Below are 23210 nucleotides of genomic sequence, written 5' to 3'. Positions count from 1 at the left end.
AGCGGAGAGTGTGGCGTTGTAGAGGGGGTTTCCCCGAACGCGTGAGTATGTCACAAGTGTTGGCACACGTGTCCGTCTCCGGTCCAGTGTCCAATTGGTATAGGCTACGCACTGAAAACGGCACTTTTCTGACCTCTGACCTCACTGGACGGTCCGCCACACTTTTTTTTACACCTGTGCCGCTTAGCGGAGAGTGTGGCGTTGTAGAGGGGGTCTCCCCGAACGCGTGAGTATGTCACAAGTGTTGGCACACGTGTCCGTCTCCGGTCCAGTGTCCAATTTGTATAGGCTATGTACTGTAAACGGCACTTTTCTGACCTCTGACCTCACTGGACGGTCCGCCACACTTTTTTTTACACCTGTGCCGCTTAGCGGAGAGTGTGGCGTTGTAGAGGGGGTCTCCCCGAACGCGTGAGTATGTCACAAGTGTTGGCACACGTGTCCGTCTCCGGTCCAGTGTCCAATTGGTATAGGCTACGCACTGAAAACGGCACTTTTCTGACCTCTGACCTCACTGGACGGTCCGCCACACTTTTTTTTACACCTGTGCCGCTTAGCGGAGAGTGTGGCGTTGTAGAGGGGGTCTCCCCGAACGCGTGAGTATGTCACAAGTGTTGGCACACGTGTCCGTCTCCGGTCCAGTGTCCAATTGGTATAGGCTACGCACTGAAAACGGCACTTTTCTGACCTCTGACCTCACTGGACGGTCCGCCACACTTTTTTTTACACCTGTGCCGCTTAGCGGAGAGTGTGGCGTTGTAGAGGGGGTCTCCCCGAACGCGTGAGTATGTCACAAGTGTTGGCACACGTGTCCGTCTCCGGTCCAGTGTCCAATTTCTATAGGCTATGTACTGTAAACGGCACTTTTCTGACCTCTGACCTCACTGGACGGTCCGCCACACTTTTTTTTACACCTGTGCCGCTTAGCGGAGAGTGTGGCGTTGTAGAGGGGGTCTCCCCGAACGCGTGAGTATGTCACAAGTGTTGGCACACGTGTCCGTCTCCGGTCCAGTGTCCAATTGGTATAGGCTACGCACTGAAAACGGCACTTTTCTGACCTCTGACCTCACTGGACGGTCCGCCACACTTTTTTTTACACCTGTGCCGCTTAGCGGAGAGTGTGGCGTTGTAGAGGGGGTCTCCCCGAACGCGTGAGTATGTCACAAGTGTTGGCACACGTGTCCGTCTCCGGTCCAGTGTCCAATTTCTATAGGCTATGCACTCCATTGAACAACATTTATCCATTTAGATACATTTTTTATCTTTTAAAAAACGTTTTTGTTACACAGAAACATAATATGTGTTGTATAGCTTCGTTTAAATGCTTAATTTATAGTTTTAATGTGCAAATGAACCGTTTTTCAATGGTTTTCAATGGTTTCTTTTTACTCTAGAGGGTACTCTTATTCTGAAGGGATCGTCAACCGGAAGTCTTATTTCTGCTCCGTTATTTCTGCTGACGGAACACAGCTCTGGTGAGCTGGTGGATTTACAGTGGATTCATTATGAGATCAATCTGGGATGTTATAAGTGTGTATTTGGCTGTATGTAACCTGCAGTTTAAGGGCTATTTTCATATAGCTGATGCAGGCTTTATTATAGTGGGCTGAAAGCTGATTAAATCTAACAAACAGTCCATGCTAGACACATATCTAGTCCCCGATTTGATATTTAATATGATTTTAAATATATTTAGCTTAGTTTAAGGGGCTTATTTGTTGAAAGGAGGAGATGCTAGCGAGATTAGCGCGTTAGCATCGTCTATTTAAAGAGGGGTTTAAATGCTCTATGGGACAGTTTATAACATAGTAAAGCAAACAAATGTATGCTCAGATAACCTGATGAGTTGGTGGATTTACAGTGGATTCATTATTGGATCAATCTGGGATGCTATAAGTGTGTATTGGGCTGTATGTAACCTGCAGTTTAAAGATAACAGTCCATATTAGACACATATGATATCATTATTCATAGAACATCACTGTGATCACCATTGAAGCCTCGATTTTACATTTCATATTATTTAAAATATTTTTAGCTTGGTTATTATATAGCAGTTTGAGGGAAAGAGCTCTAGCTCCGTTTTTGTACTGTTATTTAACATGACAATATGTTTTGTGGTCATGGGTCAATGTGTGTTGTTGGTCAACACATGTTTACCCTATGGTCTTGTTTATTGTACATTATAGGGCACTGAGGGTGTACAAAAGGAATCAAATGTACCCTCAGGGGTCCATTTGGTTCCATTTGTACACTCTGAGAGATAGGATGTTATAATATAGATTGAGGTCCCAGAGATTATAATATAGATTGAGGTCCCAGAGATATAAAATGTTATCAAAAGGGGGTCCGTGGTCTAATGCATATCAAACTGGGGGTCCTTGAAATTAAAAGGTTTGAGAACCACTGACAGGGGATACTGTGTGTTCCTATTTGAGACAGATATGCAAATATTCCAAAACGTTCCCTTCATTAATGTTTTTAAATAGCCGATCTACAAGCTTGTAGATTGGCTATTTTCAAATGGCTGATGTGTATAGAAGCTTGCTGATTTTGATGCTATAGATATTAACACATTTTTCTGGAGACCCCCGGGACCCCTGGGGGTCCCCTGACCACAGGCCTTTTTAATATTTTTTGTATCCACATGCAAGTAAGGACATGGTGGTGTCACAAAGCAAACAAGCACTGGTAGCAAGTACTTCTAGCTTATGCTGGCTTCAGGGTGCAACTCCCTGCAGTGCTGTACCCTGCTGACTGTCTCAACTTTGTCCTGTATGTTAACATAATAACATGAAATGTTATCACTCAATTAGTTGTCACACTGTCCAGTTAACACATTTGGTTCCATTTGTGCACTCTCAGAGTCAGGATTTTATAGTATAGATTGTGGTCCCAGAGATATGTTAAAAAATAAAATGTTATCAAATGGGGGTCCGTGGTCTAATGCATATCAAACTGGGGGTCCTTGAAATTAAAAGGTTTGAGAACCACTGACAGGGGATACTGTGTGTTCCTATTTGAGACAGAACGTATGCAAATATTCCAAAACGTTCACTTCATGTTTTTAAATAGCCGATCTACAAGCTTGTAGATTGGCTATTTTCAAATGGCTGGTGTGGCTTGCTGATTTTGATGTTATAGATATTAACACGTTTTTTTCTGGGGACCCTGTACAGTTAATCAGTACAGTTATTTAACATGACAGTGTAGTGCTAAAGCTGAAGTTGAAATCCAGCTCTTAGAGAACCACTCCCCTGGTGTGTGTTCACATTATTCGAGATATTAAATTATGTGCAGGCCTATTGGCTTAGGACTGACAGAGACAGAAAGCTGTTCAATTATGTATTTTTAATTATGTACATTTAATTATGTGTAGGCCGTTATGTATAGTCTACATGATTGTGGATGTTGTGTGTGCATTATGCTCCCAAATAGAGTTGAGGCTTTGGACAGAGAGAGACTCAAAGCTGTTTATGTGAATAAAATGTTCATCCAATACATGTGCTATTACAGTAGTTCTCAAACGTTTTCATGTGAAGGACCCCCAAATTAATATGCATTTTACTATAGGGTTTATTGATGATTTTGATGTTATTATAACACATTTTTCTGGAAACCCCCGGGAACCCCCTTAAGGACCCCTGGGTGCTGTACCCTGCTGACTGTCTCACCTTTGTCCTGTATGTTAAATTAGCCAATCTACAAGCTTGCATGTTAAGTAAATTGGTTTTCAGGATTCAAAAATGGCAAAAAGCTTGCAGATATGCCACTTTTGTGACGCTGTAGCATGCTCAAGTAGGGCGTTAATTTACAAAAGTGAAAATATGGAGATTAGGTGTCCCCCCCCCCCCCCCTGCTGTTTGTTAACCTTTGTGTTTCTTCTTCCTCTCCAGGGTGTGATGGTGGGCATGGGCCAGAAGGACAGCTACGTGGGCGACGAGGCCCAGAGCAAGACAGGCATCCTGACCCTGAAGTACCCCATCGAGCAAGGCATCGTCACCAACTGGGACGACATGGAGAAGATCTGGCATCACACCTTCTACAACGAGCTGCGTGTGGCCCCCGAGGAGCACCCCGTCCTGCTCACTGAGGCCCCCCTCAACCCCAAGGCCAACAGGGAGAAGATGACCCAGGTAAGAAAACAAAAACTGGGGACTTGCAGGAAGATGTGGGGCTGGGTTGTGAACGAGAATGTTTTTCGAAACCCGACATTTAGAAAAAACAATAACCGACTTAGTCTGGCTCATGTAGTTTAATTAAATAGCTGCAGGGTTGAATCTTTTATATCAATGAATCGACATTAACATGATTTTATTTGTAAATAATCAAATCAATTAGTCTGACTATTTCACCCTGTGGTGTGCTTTGTTGTACTTTGAATCACCCCATTCAATGGAAAGGAATTGCTCCAAATGTTCCCATTCTATGGGGTGGAATTGTACAATCTCTGCAACCCCGCTCACCCAGGTTACCGAAATTACTGCTAAAACCCCATTTAATGGAAAGTCTTCTCCATTGGCTGTTCTCTCAGACACCCCGCCCACCTCTTTCAGACTCGGGTTACAAAAATTACTGCAGAAGTCCCATTTAATGGTATTGAGAGGTTGCCATGGCAACATGGGCTAAAAATGAACGGTGGTCACGTGACCGTTTCAATATTACGGTGGTTTTAAATGCATTTTGATTATATAACATTTATATTGTTGTCACATTTCTAATTTATTTTTTATTTTCCCTTCCTTCAGTGAATTTATATGATTTTTTTTAAATAATGTATTTGTCTATTCATTCTTTAATTTATTTTTTGCTGACCGAAATTGCGTTGCCATTGTGTTTAATTATTAATTATTTAATGATATTGATAATGTAATTTGGGCCATCGTGTTTATTCATTATTAAATGATAAAAATCTGTTTATTTGTTAAGTTTACCAAGGACCCCCTTGGTAAGCCCCCCCCCCCCCCCCCCCCCCCCCCCATTGTCGGAAGTTCAACGGGGCGGAAGTTACGTCTCTCTGAAGTAGTAGCAGCTACCAGCGTTAATTCCATTGAGTTAGTAAACAGATTAAACATTGCCAATTACACTTGGACTTGGACTTGGACTCTTAGAAGCTAAGAGGTAAGTTTGTTTACCTTCTGTTCTGTAAGTGGATGACATGCTATGACATGCTAACGTTATTTTAGACGCAAAGTTAATGTTTTGTTTACCTTTGCTGCAGCCAGGTTAGCTAGAATGCTAATGAACGTGGGCCACGTTACTTCAGATCAAATATCAAAGCTAATGTTAGATACTGGTGTTAGCTGAAGATCTAATCTTGTTAACTATAGCTGCGTCATTGCGTGCACTCGCATATGTGGGATAACATTTACAAACGTCTTAAGTGTTAAAGGCATTAGCTAACACTAGCTCCATTTTCTTATCCAAGAAATACTAATCAAACATGAGAACATCATTAAAATGTTTTTACTGTATGAAAGACAGCCTGAATTGGCTCTGTTTTGGTGTGGATTGCTTGCTTTTCTATATAGCCTGGAATGATATAGGTTCAGGTTGATATACCTAAACGTTAGAATGTAAGGTACAAGCAACACAAAGCTATGAAGAGATTATTACGTTCATCCAATGTACTATACTATGTAAAAATGCTCATATTCTTCATTTGGTGTAATGTCCCCTTTACATGTGAAGTATTTGATTTGTATGTGCTCACAGATGTCTCAAATCCAGCTAGCCCCTTTCGGGACCCTGTTTACCTTTTTTGTATTTGGGAAGACGGTAACCAGGGTCCCTTGACGCTCAAAGCACTCTCTCTCATATTCGCGGCTACCACTGTCTCGTCTCGGGCTAATAGCTCGTCGCTGGGAAGTTGCAGAGATTTCTCAAAGGTACCAAAAAGAGCAATACTAAACCGCGCGTAATCTGCATTAATGCGCTCGGATCGGCGCTGCCGTTTAACATTTTTAATCATTTAGTAAAGCTAAATTTCCTCTCTCAAACAATGCTCCACTTCCCATGTCCCGCCTCCCCGCGTTGTGATTGTCATGCAAGCATGTAGGAGCTCGCCAATCAGAGGCAGTACCGTAGGACCATAGAGTTATGCGTAGGACGCGCAGCTTGTCAGTCACAACGCGGGGAGGCGGGACATGGGAAGTGGAGCATTGTTTGAGAGAGGAAATTTAGCTTTACTAAATGATTAAAAATGTTAAACGGCAGCGCCGATCCGAGCGCATTAATGCAGATTACGCGCGGTTTAGTATTGCTCTTTTTGGTACCTTTGAGAAATCTCTGCAACTTCCAAGCGACGAGCTATTAGCCCGAGACGAGACAGTGGTACCCGCGAATATGAGAGAGAGTGCTTTGAGCGTCAAGGGACCCTGGTTACCGTCTTCCCAAATACAAAAAAGGTAAACAGGGTCCCGAAAGGGGCTAAAATCCAGCCAGAAAGAACAGAGATCCTCATGTCATTTTATGACAGAGGGATGACCACAAAGAGGTCATCGCTCATCACCCCTGCTGCTGTGGCTGCTGGACTCCCAGAAAAAACTGTTAAGGTAACAAAGTAAATTAGCTGCAGGTGTGGGAGCTTGTGGGGACATCTTAAGAGCTTTTCATATACAGTAGCCATAAACTTTGCTTTTTCAACTGTAGAACTGGGTGGCAAACACATCCAGGAATCCTGTGAGGAAGACGCCGGGCATGGGATTTAGAAACCTGTCGGGGTACAACATCTTCTGCAGTGACCACATGAAAACAGGTATATTCTGTCACGTTATGTACTGCTTAATCAGCCGTGCTAGCAGAGAGTTTTGACTGACGATAAAAGTCGAGACGATAAATAACATTTCTCTCTATAAATAACATTTCTCTCTATAAATAACATTTCTCTCTATAAAGAATGATCCACTGTAAATTTAGATTGAGTAGCCCTTTTTTCATTGTTTATCAAACATGACAGAAGTTTGCTTTACTTATTTAGCAACATTAATACTAGTGGGATTAATGATGAATCTATTTAGTAGACTTTTTAGCTCTACTGGGCTGGCAAAATAGGCCTACTAACCCACCCATAGATGGTCGTGGCAACCCTTATTAAAGGGATATTTCACTTTCAAAAAAACTTTGGGTCATTTTATCTTCTACTCAGGCTTTTGTGAGCCCCCCAGACAGTATTTAGTTCTGGTGACTGATATTGTCCTAATAATACGTGAGGAGACCTTGTTTTTTCAATTACCTTTTTCATCTTTTTTTTTAAATATTTTTTTTTGAAAATTAAAAGAAATTAATATAGCAAAATAATAATACAATAAATGTAAAAGTAGTCAAAAAAACACAGCCCCCTCACGTATTAGGAGGGCAGGATGGGTCACCAGAACCAAGGATGGGTGTTTTTGATGAATGTAAGTTTGACGTTATGATGGGTTTGTATAGGAAGGGGGTGTGTCTGATAAAATGAATATCAAATATCTAAATACTGAATCAAGCAACTTAAAACTGCCTGGGGGGCTCACAAAAGACTTTTGAAAGTGAAATATCCCTTTAAGTTCCATAGGCTGTCAACAGAGTGATGCCTATAATAATGCTGCATGATCCTTTTTTCATTAGGGGACATTGAACATGCTGGTGCTGCTTGGGCAGTCATGCCAGAGGAGGAGAAGGCTAAGTACAGAGAGAAGGCAGATAGCTTGGTTGGTGGAGAAAGCGAGGAGAGTAAGCTGCTTCGGAGGAAGAGGCTGCTCAAGCAGCTTAAAATTCAGGTTGGATGTAATGGTTAAGGTGTTCGGCATCTGTTCAGATGGCCTCATGTTCTGGAGTTCCAGTGTCCCCATGTTCCGGGGCTTTGATGTTGAGCTGTCGATCCGCAGTTGGCGATCTTGATCTGCTCTTTCGGTAACACTTTTATTTATTAGTTGGCCCATGTTTATATAAACTTGGTAGTGTCTAAAGCCCATATCCAGAAGGACGGCTGTACATGTATTATTTTATTTTACTTCTTAAATCGTGTGAATGATTGAAGTCCCAAATTCAGAGATTTGTTTATAAATCAGTTGCTGAAAACATGTATAACATGTACAAAGAAAGCACAATCTCAAAATGTTTTGGTCTTTTTCACCATTTCTGTGATCAGGATGTCTTAGGTGGACCTTAAGCGAAGTGTCTTTATGACATCTTGGAGAGACTTAGCATGGCCGCTCCTTTAACACAATACAAAGATTGAAGTCAGAGCAGAGAATGCTGCTTAGTTCTTTCATGATAATTGAAACCTAACCATATACTTAACATGTATCGTAAAAAATTGACAGGGTGCTTAATGCATTTTATGTGACGTCCTTCTGGGTAACAGGATCTAGACACTAACTATAAACTTGGGACCATATTTATTTTCTAAGGTGCATGTGTATGTATATACTGTTTTGCTCAATGCCTGTACTCTGATTGAGCATACTGCTGCATGTTACTGCATGTTACTGCATGTGCATGTCTGTATCTGTATTATGGGTTTTGTCTCCATATGAATTTTGTTACTTGGGGTTGAACCGGTGGGGAGGGAGTGGCTAGCTTTGGGAGAGCTCTTGTCTTGTCTGTTTGCATGAATGTACTTGTTGTGTTGTTTTTAAATTGTATGTCCTGTTCATTTGTGCTACGGACCCCCTCGAAAATGAGATGGTGCATCTCAAGGGGTTTATCCTTCTAATAAAGGTACTATATATTTACAGTTTTATATTTTAGGTTATTTTGAAATGGTCTTCACAGTCCTACACTTACAGTATAAATGGTAACACTTTCAGTCTAAGATGATGATTGATCACAAAATGGACATAGAATAAGTAAGCGACTATTGCTGTCTGTGGGTCCCTAATGGCACATTTGCAGAAACAACAGCTTTGCACTCATGGTGAGTGCAAAGCTCAGTATTCAGTTCTATAAAGTTAATACTCTCCTAAATGTCCATCAAAATGGACACAGATCTGATGCCTCAGACCTATCCAGTAAACGGACCCTTGTCATTGCAAAATGCTTAAAAACAGATATAGTAGATGGGCAGTCCGTAGTGTCTAAAGAGATACAGGTATTGGACACAATGGTTTGGTGTGGCTGAGCCCTAAAAATCACATTTATGGCTGAAAATGTTCAAATTGTTCAAGTGGTATGTAATAACATTGTGTTAATGTCAAATCATACAAAGACATATGTTTGTCATTGATGTACACTGTACAGTTAGTTTTTTTGTTTGTCCAAGGTACTGCTGCATTGTGTGGGGGATTTTGTTGTTTAAATGTTTTATTTGTTTGTTCTTTATTCTTAACAAAAGCCACCCTCATGCTGCAGTGCAGAAGCCAAGTGTCTAAATTTAATGACAAACAATCAACTACCTGTAAGTCAGTAACACAAATGCCTCTTTTATGTCTGCTTTTTTTTAATGTGTGTTAATAGGTGACACTGCTTGAGAAAGAGGGGGTGGATGTTGGGGTTATGATTAATGACCCATTCAGCAAAACCCAGAGCATGATGTGCACTGGAAGTGTTGAGGGGTTCATTAATCAGTCCATGATTGGGTTCACACAGCTATTTGAAGGTAATGTTATCCTTAACAAGTACACAGTTTTGAATTAAGTAAATTACAGTATGATCTTTGCCACAGGGTGTAATGTATTATTTCTTATAGGGGAAAAGCAGAACCCGGCAATAGCAAAACGTGAGCTTTTGAAGAAAGTCCAGGACCTGTTCAACAAGAAGTATGGTATGTTTGTCATTTACGGTACAAAATTAACATTGCATCAAAATGTATATCTACCCTTATTCCTGATCCACTCATCATAATCATGATAATGCTTACGGTAAGTCGCTCTGGATTAAGAGTGTCTGCTAAATGTCTAAATTGTATGTATACTGTCTATCTGTAAAAAATGCATAATGTATAGTACTTTAAGAATTTTGTACATTTGTTGTGCTGTAGCATGCCACAGACTTAAAGGCTAAAGAGGGTTCCAAAGAGATGCTTGTTCACTCTTTGAGATGGTCAACATATAATTGTAAAAAAAATAATAATCAAGGAATCCAGTCAGATTCAGCAGAGAATGCCATCCCCAACATAATACTTTGCTGTGTTCTTGTTCTTAGGAGAAGCAGGAGGAAAGGGGCGCTTCCCATACGAAGCAGTGTTGAAGAAAACGAGGAACATTAGGGTTTCTGGCCTCCCTCACCCCTTCAAAAAGCCATCAGCACATGGCGCAAAGCAGCTGAAGGAGATACTGGACAGCAGTGAAGCAATCACGGTCCACATTGATGAAGGTGGGTAGTAACGCATTACTGCAGGAATTTCCATAGTCATACGCCCCAAAATGCATTGTTATCAGTTAACTGCTAAAAATGGCTACCCTGGCTAGAGCAAGGCTAAAGCTAACCTTGGCTGGTTTCCTGACTGCTTACATGGAACGTTGACAACTGGCTGTGACGGCACTCAACCGTGAAATCCTTTGCTCCCAGTTTTAAAGGAACGGGCTATTATCTTCCACTTGAGTAATTAATGTGAAGTAACTGTATTTTTACTCGAGTACTGCTTTTGTTTACTCTACCCTCCACAAATGATTAAAGATTTGTCTAACTGAATAACCGTAGTCTCTCTACTGTATAGACATGACAATGTTTTCTTTTCTCCCTTTACCTAATCTAGAAGCTGCACCAGAGGTGTTTGTACAAAATGTGGTAAGCATCAGCTGTTCTAACAATGAATGTGGCAAAACGGTGATTTTGTGCATACATGTTAACCGTTTAATCTGCACATTCTCCTATGACTTTACAAATGTGACATTTACCCATGATTAAGGGTGTATTTCATTTTCATGCATTTGTGAAACACACAAAGGACCCAGTGGAGTGTGTCACACACACTCAACACACAGTCCCTCTCTCTGTAGACCTCTAATCAAGATACAATTTTACCCCCCCCCCCTCCACACACACACACACACACACACACACACACACACACACACACACACACACACCCCCACACACCCCCCCACACACACACACACACACACACACACACACACACACACACACACACACACACACACACACACACACACACACACACACACACACACACTAGTAGCCTATTCAGTGTTGTCAGGTCAGAAAATGAGCAACCTCTCACTCAACACATTCTGGAAACACACACCATAGTGTATTGTGATCTCTATTTTTCGGTTAGGCTTTGGTCTCTAGTGAATAACAGATGTGTGGCCTCATAGTGTGCATTATTAGCCAAGCTCCAGACCTTCGAAGCCAAATCCACTCAACAGTTGTGGAATTGTCATCTTGTGAAGTGGAAAGTTTATGAAATGACGATTCTGTCTGAATATCAGGCTAGTGAATTATAGGAACCCCTTCAGCCCCATGGGGAAAATTCTATAGTCTAGAGCTCAAGAGTCGTCTCTTGCACTAGAAATGAATTCCCTGTTCATTTTCTCAGATATTTGGTGGTTGATATCCTAATCAAGTTGGAACTTTAGGGTGGGTAGGGGGAGTGGCTCGCTTTGTGTGGTATGGTGATTGATTGATATCTTTATTGATCATGAAAAAAAACATACTGTACATCTGGCCCACCATAATCAAAAGGGCAACGCTAAAAAGCTTACAGCTTGTTTCCATTACGGTCCTTAGTATGAGGTGTGTATGAGGTCATGTAGTTTGGTGCTGTTGAGTTCATGAATGTATAGTGTTCATGATGTGCTAATGTGTCCCTGGGCATGTTCAGGAAACATTGTGGGATTATGAGAAAGGAAAGGCAAGTCATGCAGAGTCGAGGAGTGGGTCAGGGTTCAGCTTCCGATCCGACAAAACTAGGATATTATAGCAGACTGTACATGGTGTAGCAGACATGTATTTGCAAGAAACACAAGCAAGCTTTGCCCCACTGTTAAACACTGAAAATGTGTGATTGGTGCTTTTTTCTTTTTATACAGAAAGCTTTTTAAATGCACTACCGTGTTGCTGGTGTCTTTTTGTTCCACAGATCTCAATGGACCAGGATGACATGGACCAGGGGGACATGGACCAGGAGGATATTTTGGATTTAAGCATGCCTCAACACACAGTACAGGTCAGTCGTGTGTGTGTGTGTGTGTGTGTGTGTGTGTGTGTGTGTGTGTGTGTGTGTGTGTGTGTGTGTGTGTGTGTGTGTGTGTGTGTGTGTGTGTGTGTGTGTGTGTGTGTGTGTGTGTGTGTGTGTGTGTGTGTGTGTGTGTGCGTGCGTGCGTGCGTGCGTGCGTGCGTGCGTGCGTGTAGAAGCCCATGTATTAGCGTGTATAAGCATTAAGAGAAATGTCTGACTTCCTCCACATCTGACAATAAACCTCATGGTATTCACTCACTGTCATAGATAACAGTGTATTCATAAACATTTATTTATTGGTTATTCCCCAAAAAATATTGGACTTAAGTATGGCAACCAAGGTTAACTAAAGTCCTGTCAAAGAAAGGAAAAGCATCATTCAAAGAGGTAATCCTGAATCCTTGTATACTTATAGGAGACCCTTCCCTGCACATCCTCCTCTCACTCCATGGGCACTTGGGAAACTGCGCCTCTACAAACTGCACAGGTCAGTCATCATCATTTAAGTTGTGTCCGTGTGTCTCTCAATATATAGATAGATCTACACCAGTGTGCAGTGCCGAAGGGAATGCAAATCTAAGGTCTATTATACAGGTAGTTCCGACCAAGCAATCTGATTGGTTGAAATAGCTATCTAGCCGTGCTTCAAACCAGCATGATAGCACGGGCCTAATCACATTAATAAATCACTCCGCACATCACTCTGCACTGCAGTCCTCACCTGATTAGACCATATATGGCACAGCTGTGCTGTGACGTCACGCTGTCCCACGGTAGGAAAACAAACGGCGAATATAGCCGATCTACAAGTTCACAACGCGTCGCCATCGCAACGCGTTGTCAGCTTGTAGATCAGTTATTTTGGCCACGTGACACGGTCGTACGACAGAGCATGTAGCCTACTTGAATCAGCTGTGTTGAGACGGTGCCTCAGAGTGCTGCTACAGGGACTATTTAATGTGTCAGTCAAATAAACTCTTCTCTTTACAGGGAAACGGATAATAGCAAAACATTTTTTTATGAATTGCCCCACAATATGCATACATTTGAATGTGTTTTGTTGGTAACTGTTGTATAATTGCAATATTACACTCGAGGGTGTGCTTTGCCTACATTATTGGCGGTATAATGACGGTAAAGCACACCCTCGAGTGTAATATTGCTTAATTCAGCCACACCCGACACTGTACCAAAAGTAGTACAATCCCCATCCAGAGCGCGACTCCATAGTCTCTCGAGACTGACGGATGCCAATGAATATGTATATATAAACGGTATATAATGTGTTTTTAAAATACATCTTTACTTACAGGAACCCCTCCCCTGCAACTCTACCAGCATCGCCACCATCAACATGCAGTCGTGGCAAGACATGGGTCAGATGTCGTTTCTGGATTTGTTGAATAATTGACAATGGGAGCCCACAACACCAGGCATGGCTTCCCAAAGGCACCTGGACCGTGAAATCATCTTTGTTCCTTTGCCAGCGAATGGGATTAAGTTGATCCTAAAGCAAGGAAATTACACCAACTTCTTGGCCTCAAAAAAGCTCTTAAGGTTTCATCTGCCAGATTCCGGTGACAATGAGGATGAGCGTCTGGGCGATGGACCACCACAGCACACGCTGGTTGGTGCTCTCGCTCGTCATACGGAAGCGCTCCTCTCGATACCGCTGATAGTTTTGCTCCTTCTGGATCTGTTCAACTTGGTCCAGCAGCTGCCGCACTCTCAGCTGTAGCTCAGTGAGTTTGTCTTTTGCCACAATCTCAGGGTAGTTGTTGGTATGTTCTCCAACCTGAATATCTAGATGCACTCTCAACTTTCCTCCTGCAAACAGAGCCATCTTGGTGGAGTTTGAGTGCAGACAAATCTGATGCTCTCCAGGGGTGTGGGAGGTGAAGGTGAACCGCCCATCTGATCAGTTAGACCATTGACTTGCATTGGAACGATGATCTTGTAAAAAGATAACTTTTCTTAAAAATCAGTTTCTGATCAAAGAGAGACCCTCCTACCCGCGGCTGTTTTCGGGCCTCTTTGGAATATGGTGCACACGTTCAAAACAGTTTTGTTTCTTTTATGTACGAGCCAATTATTGTTTACTACATCTACAGGATCACACTACGGTCTTGAGCTCACACAAAAAGAAACCTGGCCTTAATTTTGATTCTGATGTTGAGAAGCACCTTTTGAAAGTCATGCTCCAACATCAAGTGTATTCTTTTTTTGCAATGAAGATCTGTGTGTGTGTGTGTGTGTGTGTGTGTGTGTGTGTGTGTGTGTGTGTTTACCTCCACATTGACTGACACTTGCTAATTGCTCGGACTAGAATTCGGTCAGGCAATTTGTTTTTTCCTTTTTTTTCTCTCTCTCCTTTTAGATTTATGTTTGTTTTTGTACAGACGTGTTGAGATGCAAATGAACAGCAACCAGAGAGGTTTTGTTTTGAGTATATATATTAAGAGTCCTGCTGTTTAAAAATGTTTGAATTAAAAAATTGCAAATGGTTTCCTTCCATGTCTATTTCTTTCACAAAATATCAACACCGTGTTTGGAATACTCTTCAGTCACTATTTCTCATGTTGTGTTTATATAGTGAATTATATGGGCAAGGATCAAGTTTCAGACACTACCTCACTCCTCTTCTTTCTATTGTCTATATGAGCAAATGTAGCGTAGATACTCTGTTCACTTAAAATTGTGGCTATTTTATTGTTGACTACATTGTGATTCTAATTATCAGTTGACAATTCTGTCACTTTAACACAACGTAGTCCACTATTTGCGTAATGGGGACCGATTTCTAAGAGGGCTAATGAGATTTAAATGAAGCACATTGGGCATATAAAGACAAAGTGGGAAAATAGAACCGTATGGTATTTTTTCATCACTATTGTAATGCAGCCTTTAAAACCAAGATTTTTTTTTTCTGCATCACCATATTCCCACATTGTAAATCTAAGATCATATGCATTATATCCAGTTTTATACCACCATTATCGAACATTAAGTTCATATCCAGTCTCATATCACCACATTACCTATCCTTTCCATATCTTTGAGCCCAACTGACTGGGCTGTTGTGTGTGCATTAGGCCTGTTCATGTCCTCCTTGTTATCAGATGTGTTCATAAAGATATTTATATAATATGGGTTTATTGAAAATATATATGCTCAATTAAATGTAATGATTTTTTATTTAGCTAATAACTGCCTGAAGGTTTTGTGACGGCTAACATTTGAAGTAGATTGAGTACTTATAAATTATCATTATAAATGGCATTGATGTTTGATTGCGCTATGCATGTTCGGTTTATGAGCCGAATATTCAATCATTTAATTTGCTTTATACAGTAGGCATTAGGCAATGGCAATGCGACATTTTGGTTTCTTTCATTTTGTATCCAATTCATTAATATTGCGGTGTTTAGCAGAATTATTAGGAAGAGTTTGTTGTATAATTAGCCTTTGCATTCAGGATTTATTTTATATATATATATATATATATATATATATTATAGGCATATCTTTTTTTGATTTGTCTCACAATTATATCGAAATATATCTGATTTAGGCTATTGTGGAAGGCAAAGTAATGCTGTTTTGTATAATGTAAAATATAATCACTCTTATTTTGGGTGCATTAGGATATAACGCACTGAGCGCAAATGGTCCAATACAACCCAATACATGAGTGCGCTCCCGATGCGCATATACAAACGCATCATAACTCCTAAATTTAACTCCTATAATGTCTGCATGAACTTCCTGTTCTAACTCAACATTTAATGTTTCACAGTTAAACAAGGCTATGCGATGCTATACATAGTGTTGTAGTTATTAACAAGAACAGAACAACCCATTAATTATCCATATTGCGTATACTGTGTGTGTGTGTGTGTGTGTGTGTGTGTGTGTGTGTGTGTGTGTGTGTGTGTGTGTGTGTGTGTGTGTGTGTGTGTGTGTGTGTACTATTTTGGAGCAAAACACGAAGTAAAATAAACGCCTGGAGATCAAGGCTGTGTCTACTAACACACATACAGTACAAACATGCCTAATGACACACACGCACAGACACACGGCGCACCATCATTCATTCAATATTTGATCTGAGCAGACAGACTCTTTGTTATATTGGCAGGTTGTATGGTGCCTATTGTAAGTTATACAGTAGGCCTACTTATTCATATTAAATTTAGATAACGGTACTATGTATTATAATCTATGATTATCATTAACAACTCATTTATGAATAGGAGATTGGTGATGATCGGCTTGGATCATTTTACCCCTCTTGAACGTGGTGCCCTACGCTACGCGCAGTGCCTGTTGTAAGCCACTGAACGTGGATTAATTTTTTTTTTCCCGATCAAGTTATAAGACACCAAATTATGACATTTTAAATGTGGTTTATTACAGTATTATTACACATAATGTGCAATGTGTACTACATCAAAATATGGACTTGAAGGTATAGGCCTACTGGCATGCATGAACTCAACTTCCATTGAAATCCTTTGAAAGAAAGTAGCATTCATACATATACATAATAGCCTACATAATTGACTGTCTCTTTGGACTGATGCAGATGCATCATCAAATAGTTCAGATTGTGTTTGGTTGTTGTGATAGCCTATATCTGTTATATGATCAGTAACCTACAGTTGGGCCAAATCGTCTGTTGTATGAGCTGCTGCTGGGGGGATAAGACTTGAATACTCTCTGATGAGTGGTTGCTTCTTTCTCTTTCAGGAAAGTAAGCTACGTATAAGCCTCACCCAAGGCTATCTCCATGAAATGTTGAAATTAAAACTTGGTTGTTGAACATAAAAACGAATTGGAAAGGTGTCAACCTGGATAGTAACATACAGTATACGTCTGGATAGCTTCTGCTTTGAAATACTGACCTCAGAGTCAGTGCATGCAGGACACAGCATGAGCTCTTAATCCAGCAAGGCTAATGTGAGAGCACTGTCCCCCGACTAAGAATTCCAAAGTGAAATCAGAACGGTGAAGTCATGCTGTTATATTACTGAAATGATATTGGTAATAAACGATATTACTGAGTTAATGCTATGTAATATGCTACTTTTCTAATGAGTTACACTCAACACTGCCTATCATCGCGTACTATTACAGTACTTTGCATATGGGTAGCCATTTGCTGCTACTTTATGAATGAATCCCCTAGCCCAGTCAGCAGTGGTTGACATATTGCAGCCTATACTAGAACTGAACTATAGGGGACTTTTAACTTATATCAGTCATGTTGCTTTGAACAAATAACCCATATTTTGTCTTGCACTTTATAGACAAACCTCATGATCAAAAAGCAGGGCCCACATATGCCCCAATAGTCAAAGGTTCAAACCTATTTACAGTTATTGTACCCTCAGCAGTAATCTTTATCAGGCCAGATTTGACCATTTTAACATGTGTTAAGTATGTTTCAAAGCTCCAATCTAGCTCAGAAATTCACCAAGTAATTGGCCTCAATTGAATGGCCTCACTTCTCATTATCTCTACACCATGGGTTGTGGAATTGTATACATTTGCACATGGAAAGGAGCACTCTGCTAAAATGAGTCCCCTCCACTGAATCATACAAGGCCACACAATTGTCAAACTTTCACCTTGATTTATTTTTTAAATAGCAGTTTGAAAAACCAAACATGTTTTAAACTGAAAGATCACACACACAAGCACTTGTTCCTTCAAATAGGCACCATTTATTTACATGACACTTACATTCAATCCGGGAAAGCATCCATGTCATTTTAGCATAGATATAATATCACTTCTGCAAGATCTGGTTCTCAGGTCATGTGTGTGTGTGTGTGTGTGTGTGTGTGTGTGTGTGTGTGTGTGTGTGTGTGTGTGTGTGTGTGTGTGTGTGTGTGTGTGTGTGTGTGTGTGTGTGTGTGTGTGTGTGTGTGTGTGTGTGTGTGTGTAAAGCTAGCTTGCCTTCCTGCTGCAGATCACACAGTCTCTCATACAATATTCAAAACTCAAGCAGTTGATGTTATAGTCACCTTTACAGTCAAAGCCAGATTACAGGTCCTTCCAACCAGGCTCAAGCTTTTTCTGTGGTACCCTAATACGTATTCTGAATGGCTGCTATGTATATAAGGGGAATACACATTGCTAGGCAGACTTATTTACTTATTAGTCAAGGACATAAGGACATACGTTTCATAATCTGCCAAAACATATAAGCACTCTTGTGTTTCAACTGCCATGTTCATGTGCAATAATGAAAATGATGCCTTTTCCGATGTCACAGCTAATATACCAGATGTTGTTATTGTTGAAGAGGACAGTAGAGCAGTGACCATTTTGGAAGTGGCATGTACATCCGACTACAGCCTGGAAGAGGCATTCCTTACAAAGGTGCTTAAGTACCAACGTCTTAAAGATGATATTATACAGCTTGGTTACAAATGTAAACTGCTTGTGTTCCTATTTGGAAGGCTCGGTAATGTCCACAAATCAGTTGTGAGAGGCCTGCAGATTGCAGGAATGCCTGAGCCAAGAGCGAAGGCATTGGCAAAATTCAGTTCAGTGTCTGTGATAATTGGCAGTCGCCATATATGGAGGAGGCGATGCTTCCTGTACCCGTGATCTGCATCCTGAAATACTTGTTGTTGAGTTTGTGCATCTACAGTTTGTGTTCAAGAATTTCTTGTAAAAATACAACTCTAATCTTTGTTTCTGGGGGTCCCTGGGCTGGAACAACATATTTTGAGAAGGGGGTCCGCAGCCATAATTGTGAGGGTCCTTGACATGGAAAAGTCAGTAGCAACATGCGTCGACATCACCAAACAGACCTTTTTGGTCATACAGTCACAGGCAAAAGGGTGTGTGTATGTCCACGCTTGTCGCACCCTCCTCCTCATAGTCATCTTCACCATCTTCTTCGTTGTCGTCGTCTTCTTCTTCTTCATCATCATCCTCATCACTGTCGTCGCAATCTGAATCTTCCACTATTCCCACAGAGTCAGTCTGAAAATGTTGGGACATGGTGTCACAGATGTCAAGCTGGTGTTGAAAATGCTTGACCTTTGCAGAGAGAGCTGTGACTGCCCCATGGTCAAAGCGTGAGGAGCTTGAGTAGTTCAGGAGGGCTTCTTGTGCTTTTGCCATCTCTTGGTGGAAGAAGGCCTTGATTGTCTTGAGGTCCTCTTTGATGATGTTTCTCTCCTCAGACGCTCTATCACTGAGAGAGAAAAGCACAAATAGCCTTTGCTTGAGGTAAAATGCTGGATCGTCACCCTTCCCCTGTTGGCTCCACACACCAGCGTCCATGTCGATTGCCAATTCAAAGGTCAAAGAAGGGAGGTTTGTGGATGGGATGGCTTGCCTCTTCATGTTGTAGAGCTTTGTCGACGCTTTGATTTTGCTGTTGAGCTTCGTGATCTGTCTGGAAAGCCTTGCAGCAATTGTTTGTCCCTCTGTGAATAAAAAACAAAAAGATGTAAGTTTCCAAAAATAAAATAAATAACCTCATTAAAATTCCATCTCGTCTAGCATGGATACAGAATGCACATTAGTTTGGTATAGAAGTGTTATTTAACCAGGTGAGTCCCATTTATATCTAAATCTCTTTTTCAAGGGATCCCTGGGACAAGTCAAAAGCAGTAGCCAGTATAAGATTAGACAAAGAAACAACAATAAACAACACTAATATAGCAGCAACCGTATCACATTTTGCAAAATCCATTTAGCATGACATATGAAAGAAGAAAATTAGGCCTGGGGGGTGGGCATAAGGGGGATAGGAAAACTCCCACTGAGAACAGGATCGAGTCAAAATAATTATGCCTTCAAATCAGCTTAAGAAGAAGCCGATTGTGGTACTGTATGTGGGCTGATATCACGATTGTCTTTATGTGGTAGGTTATAGCATCGTCAATATCTGGAGCATATATCAAAAGGAGCATGGATCAATGCTGTTTGGAAGCCATTATGGCCTAAATAATTGATTGATTGAATATGTTATTAGACAGAAATGCAAACAGCACAAGTACAGTCAAACACTTGGTCTTAAAGGATAACACCAAAAAAGTCCTTGCGGTCTGGTTCCATTGTAATACATGCTTATAGTGTGTAGTTCCATAGTATAACTATTTATGAACATTTACTCTTTTTCAAGTAATTATCCTTGTCACAAGGGCAGACATTTCATGTGTTGTTCTGGGTTTCGTGAAAAAAATGCATCCATATTGGGAGAAACAGAAAGATGTGAATCATCTCACCTGCATATTTCCTGACCAGGCCACACATGAACTTGCGCTCCACAGTGAGGTTAAAGATGTTATTTAACACCTCCTTGGCTCGCTTCTCCATTGCTGACGAGAGGAAGGTCTGGGCCTGAGGGGAGGTGAGTGACCACCTCTGCTTCACATGGTTCTTCTTTTCTAGACCACAGAGCTTTCTCTGAGCCCTACCCCCCCCCCCCCCACACACACACACACACACACACACACACACACACACACACACACACACACACACACACACACACACACACACACACACACACACACACACACACACACACACACACACACACACACACAGTTAGATACAAGGTAGAAGAGGGCTGCAGACAAGTCAAATAATTAAAATCAGATGTAGACTTGTTAATATGCAAAACATATAAAAGCAGGCATGCAAACAGCCCTGAGGTGAAAAAGGTGACAACATGTTGTTTTCTTTTGGGTCAGGTGTCACACAATTGCCCTATTTGGGTTCAAAAAGGTGACTGTAGCTGAAAAGTGCACTTTTGCATGTCTGTAAAAGACATGTTCCAACAATTCAAGTAAGTCATTTTAAGTGTGTGTCAAGATTTTTCCAAAATAGCAGATCTAAACATTTTTGCAAATCTTTGAATCTATATTTTTAAAGCTAAAAGTTTTCACTCAAATCTTTGCTTCTGAGGTACCTGGAAAAACATATTTTGAGGAGGGAGGGTCCACAGCCAAATACATATAATTTTGGGGGTCCTTGACATGAAACATGCATGAAAGTTTGCGCACCAATGATACGACATATGTTTTTCAGAAAAACATAAATTTAGAAGACATTTTGTAGAATCAGCCTCAGGTCTTAATGGGTTAAATACAGTCACCTTGACAAGACACGTATTAAAAGGCTGAGCACCATTTTATTTAATTTGGGTGCCCCTCTACCCCACACCCAAGAGTTCACTTTTTTTTTTTTTTACAAACTGGGTAATAGCTAGCCTGGTAAACCCTCCCTCCGGAAATCTCATTTCCATTTGATTTCAGGAGAGAGTCTGGTCTCAACCGCCTTTCTGCAATATTCGCTCTGTGCGCCGAACTGACGAGCCTATCAGCGTCGTCGCACATCGTTCTGTGATTGACAGCGACAGTTGGCCAATCAGGTGGCGAGTTCGAGTGAGCCCGAATGATGCCGAGTGCAGCCTGAGTGCCGCCGAGAAAAGACGAAGGGCAGCCATTGTTGTTGTCCGAGTGCCGTCACTTCTTAGTTTCGTTCTTAAAACGGTCTCAAACTTCTCTTTTGAGGCACGGAATTTACTATTAAGATATCGTTTGGATAGAATTTAGTTGTTTAACTTAATATATGTGGTCAATTAATCATGACAGAGCCTATTTAAAAATATAAATTCAGAGAACCGGGAGGGGCGGGCTGTGACACGCATGTATCCCAATAAGGCAACCTATTTTGGGCATGGGGATCTCAAAAGTCCCGTTGCGTCATATTAGTGACGGAGGTGGTAAAAATCCACTGCAATTGGCTGAAGGGGAAAAACGATCATTGGTTGAAGGGGTTGTCAGTCAACGGTATTACTCTCGCCCAACTCCAGCCCACAGCGAATATTGCAGAAAGGCGGTTGAGACCAGACTCTCTCCTGAAATCAAATGGAAATGAGATTTCCGGAGGGAGGGTTTACCAGGCTAGGCAATAGCAGGTTTCCTGGCTACTAAAAGCACATTTGTTTTGACATTATGACAACACTTACTTTTCTGTTTTTGAGATCAAATCCACAACTTGAGCTCCTCCTTGAGATGTTTCAAGTTGTGACCTAAGACAAAGGAGAAAGAAAGGGGGGGGGGGGGGGGGGGGTTGGGGTTAGCATACTGTAGGTTCACTCACCCGATCTACTATGAATCACCCCATTCAATGGAAAGGAATTGCTCCAAATGTTCCCATTCTATGGGGTGGAATTGTACAATCTCTGCAACCCCGCTCACCCAGGTTACCGAAATTACTCCTAAAACCCCATTTAATGGAAAGTCTTCTCCATTGGCTGTTCTCTCGGACACCCCGCCCACCTCTTTCAGACTCGGGTTACAAAAATTACTGCAGAAGTCCCATTTAATGGTATTGAGAGGTTGCCATGGCAACATGGGCTAATATTGCGGTGGTTTTAAATGCATTTTGATTATATAACATTTATATTGTCACATTTATAATTTCTTTTTTATTTTCCCGTCCTTCAGTGAATTGATATGATTTTTTTTTTATAATGTATTTATTTATTCATTCTTTAATTTATTTTTTGCTGACCGAAATTGCGTTGCCATTGTGTTTAATTATTAATTATTTAATGATATTGATAATGTAATTTGGGCCATCGTGTTTATTCATTATTAAATGATAAAAATCAGTTTATTTGTTAAGTTTGGTAAGGGAGGGGTGTGGTGGATTGCTCCATTTACAACGCTAACATAAACGATCAGATTTCAAATATGAAGTGCTTAACTAAAGGCCACGGATGTTACAATTGTGTACGTTCCAGCTTGAGTACCCATATCTTCCGTATTGTTCAATAAAAAGCCTTTTAATCCGATCGACGGCCATTTTCTCCGTCTTTTCATCAGCTTTCAACTATGCGATCCTATCGGTTGGGAGGTATATTGCACATTATAACTCTATGCGAAAATGGCCGACGATCGGATTAAAATGCTTTTTATCCAACAATACGGAAGATATGGGTACTCATGCTGAAACGTCGGCATGTATAACATCCTGGGCATTTAGGTAAGCACTTCATATTTGAAATCTGTACGTTTGTGTAGACGTTACAGTTGTAAATTGAGCAATT

The 23210-nt window shown here is 41.0% G+C and overlaps 2 protein-coding genes across 3 annotated transcripts; one reads left to right on the top strand and one right to left on the bottom strand.

Moving 5' to 3' along the window:
• The first annotated feature begins 5013 nt into the window (after nt 1–5013).
• LOC311061347 (uncharacterized protein) lies at nt 5014–13570 on the top strand. Of its 2 annotated transcripts, XM_084079949.1 has the most exons (11): nt 5014–5121; nt 6479–6554; nt 6652–6757; nt 7606–7890; nt 9436–9577; nt 9668–9742; nt 10123–10293; nt 10676–10707; nt 12023–12109; nt 12537–12608; nt 13434–13570. In XM_084079949.1, the coding sequence occupies exons 5-11, from the start codon at nt 9475–9477 to the stop codon at nt 13530–13532; spliced, it is 639 nt and encodes a 212-aa protein (XP_083936075.1). In that variant the 5' UTR covers nt 5014–5121; nt 6479–6554; nt 6652–6757; nt 7606–7890; nt 9436–9474; the 3' UTR covers nt 13533–13570. The 2 variants fall into 2 exon arrangements, with proteins under 2 accessions (XP_083936075.1, XP_083936074.1); XM_084079948.1 differs by lacking the exon at nt 5014–5121 and having other exon boundaries at nt 6226–6554.
• On the bottom strand, nt 13502–14576 carry LOC311061348 (transmembrane emp24 domain-containing protein 4-like). The gene is given in 2 exon segments (XM_084079950.1): nt 13502–13679; nt 13681–14576. Coding segments are annotated over 2 exon segments (321 nt in total). The 5' UTR covers nt 13965–14576; the 3' UTR covers nt 13502–13642.
• Nucleotides 14577–23210: the final 8634 nt, after the last annotated feature.

Source organism: Gymnoscopelus microlampas (genome assembly GCF_963454915.1).
Source record: "Gymnoscopelus microlampas genome assembly, chromosome: 15".
Classification (NCBI taxonomy): domain Eukaryota; kingdom Metazoa; phylum Chordata; class Actinopteri; order Myctophiformes; family Myctophidae; genus Gymnoscopelus; species Gymnoscopelus microlampas.
Note: the sequence above shows the minus strand (reverse complement) of the source record. Positions and strands in the feature narration are given on the sequence as shown.

What these genes read in the sequence shown, in the direction of transcription:
- LOC311061347 (XM_084079949.1), top strand. Translation starts at nt 9,475, where the DNA reads ATGATTAATGACCCATTCAGCAAAACCCAGAGCATGATGTGCACTGGA. An exon ending in CCTGTTCAACAAGAAGTATG is followed by an intron (nt 9,743 to 10,122) that starts GTATGTTTGTCA and finishes TCTTGTTCTTAG; the next exon opens with GAGAAGCAGGAGGAAAGGGG. An exon ending in TGCCTCAACACACAGTACAG is followed by an intron (nt 12,110 to 12,536) that starts GTCAGTCGTGTG and finishes GTATACTTATAG; the next exon opens with GAGACCCTTCCCTGCACATC.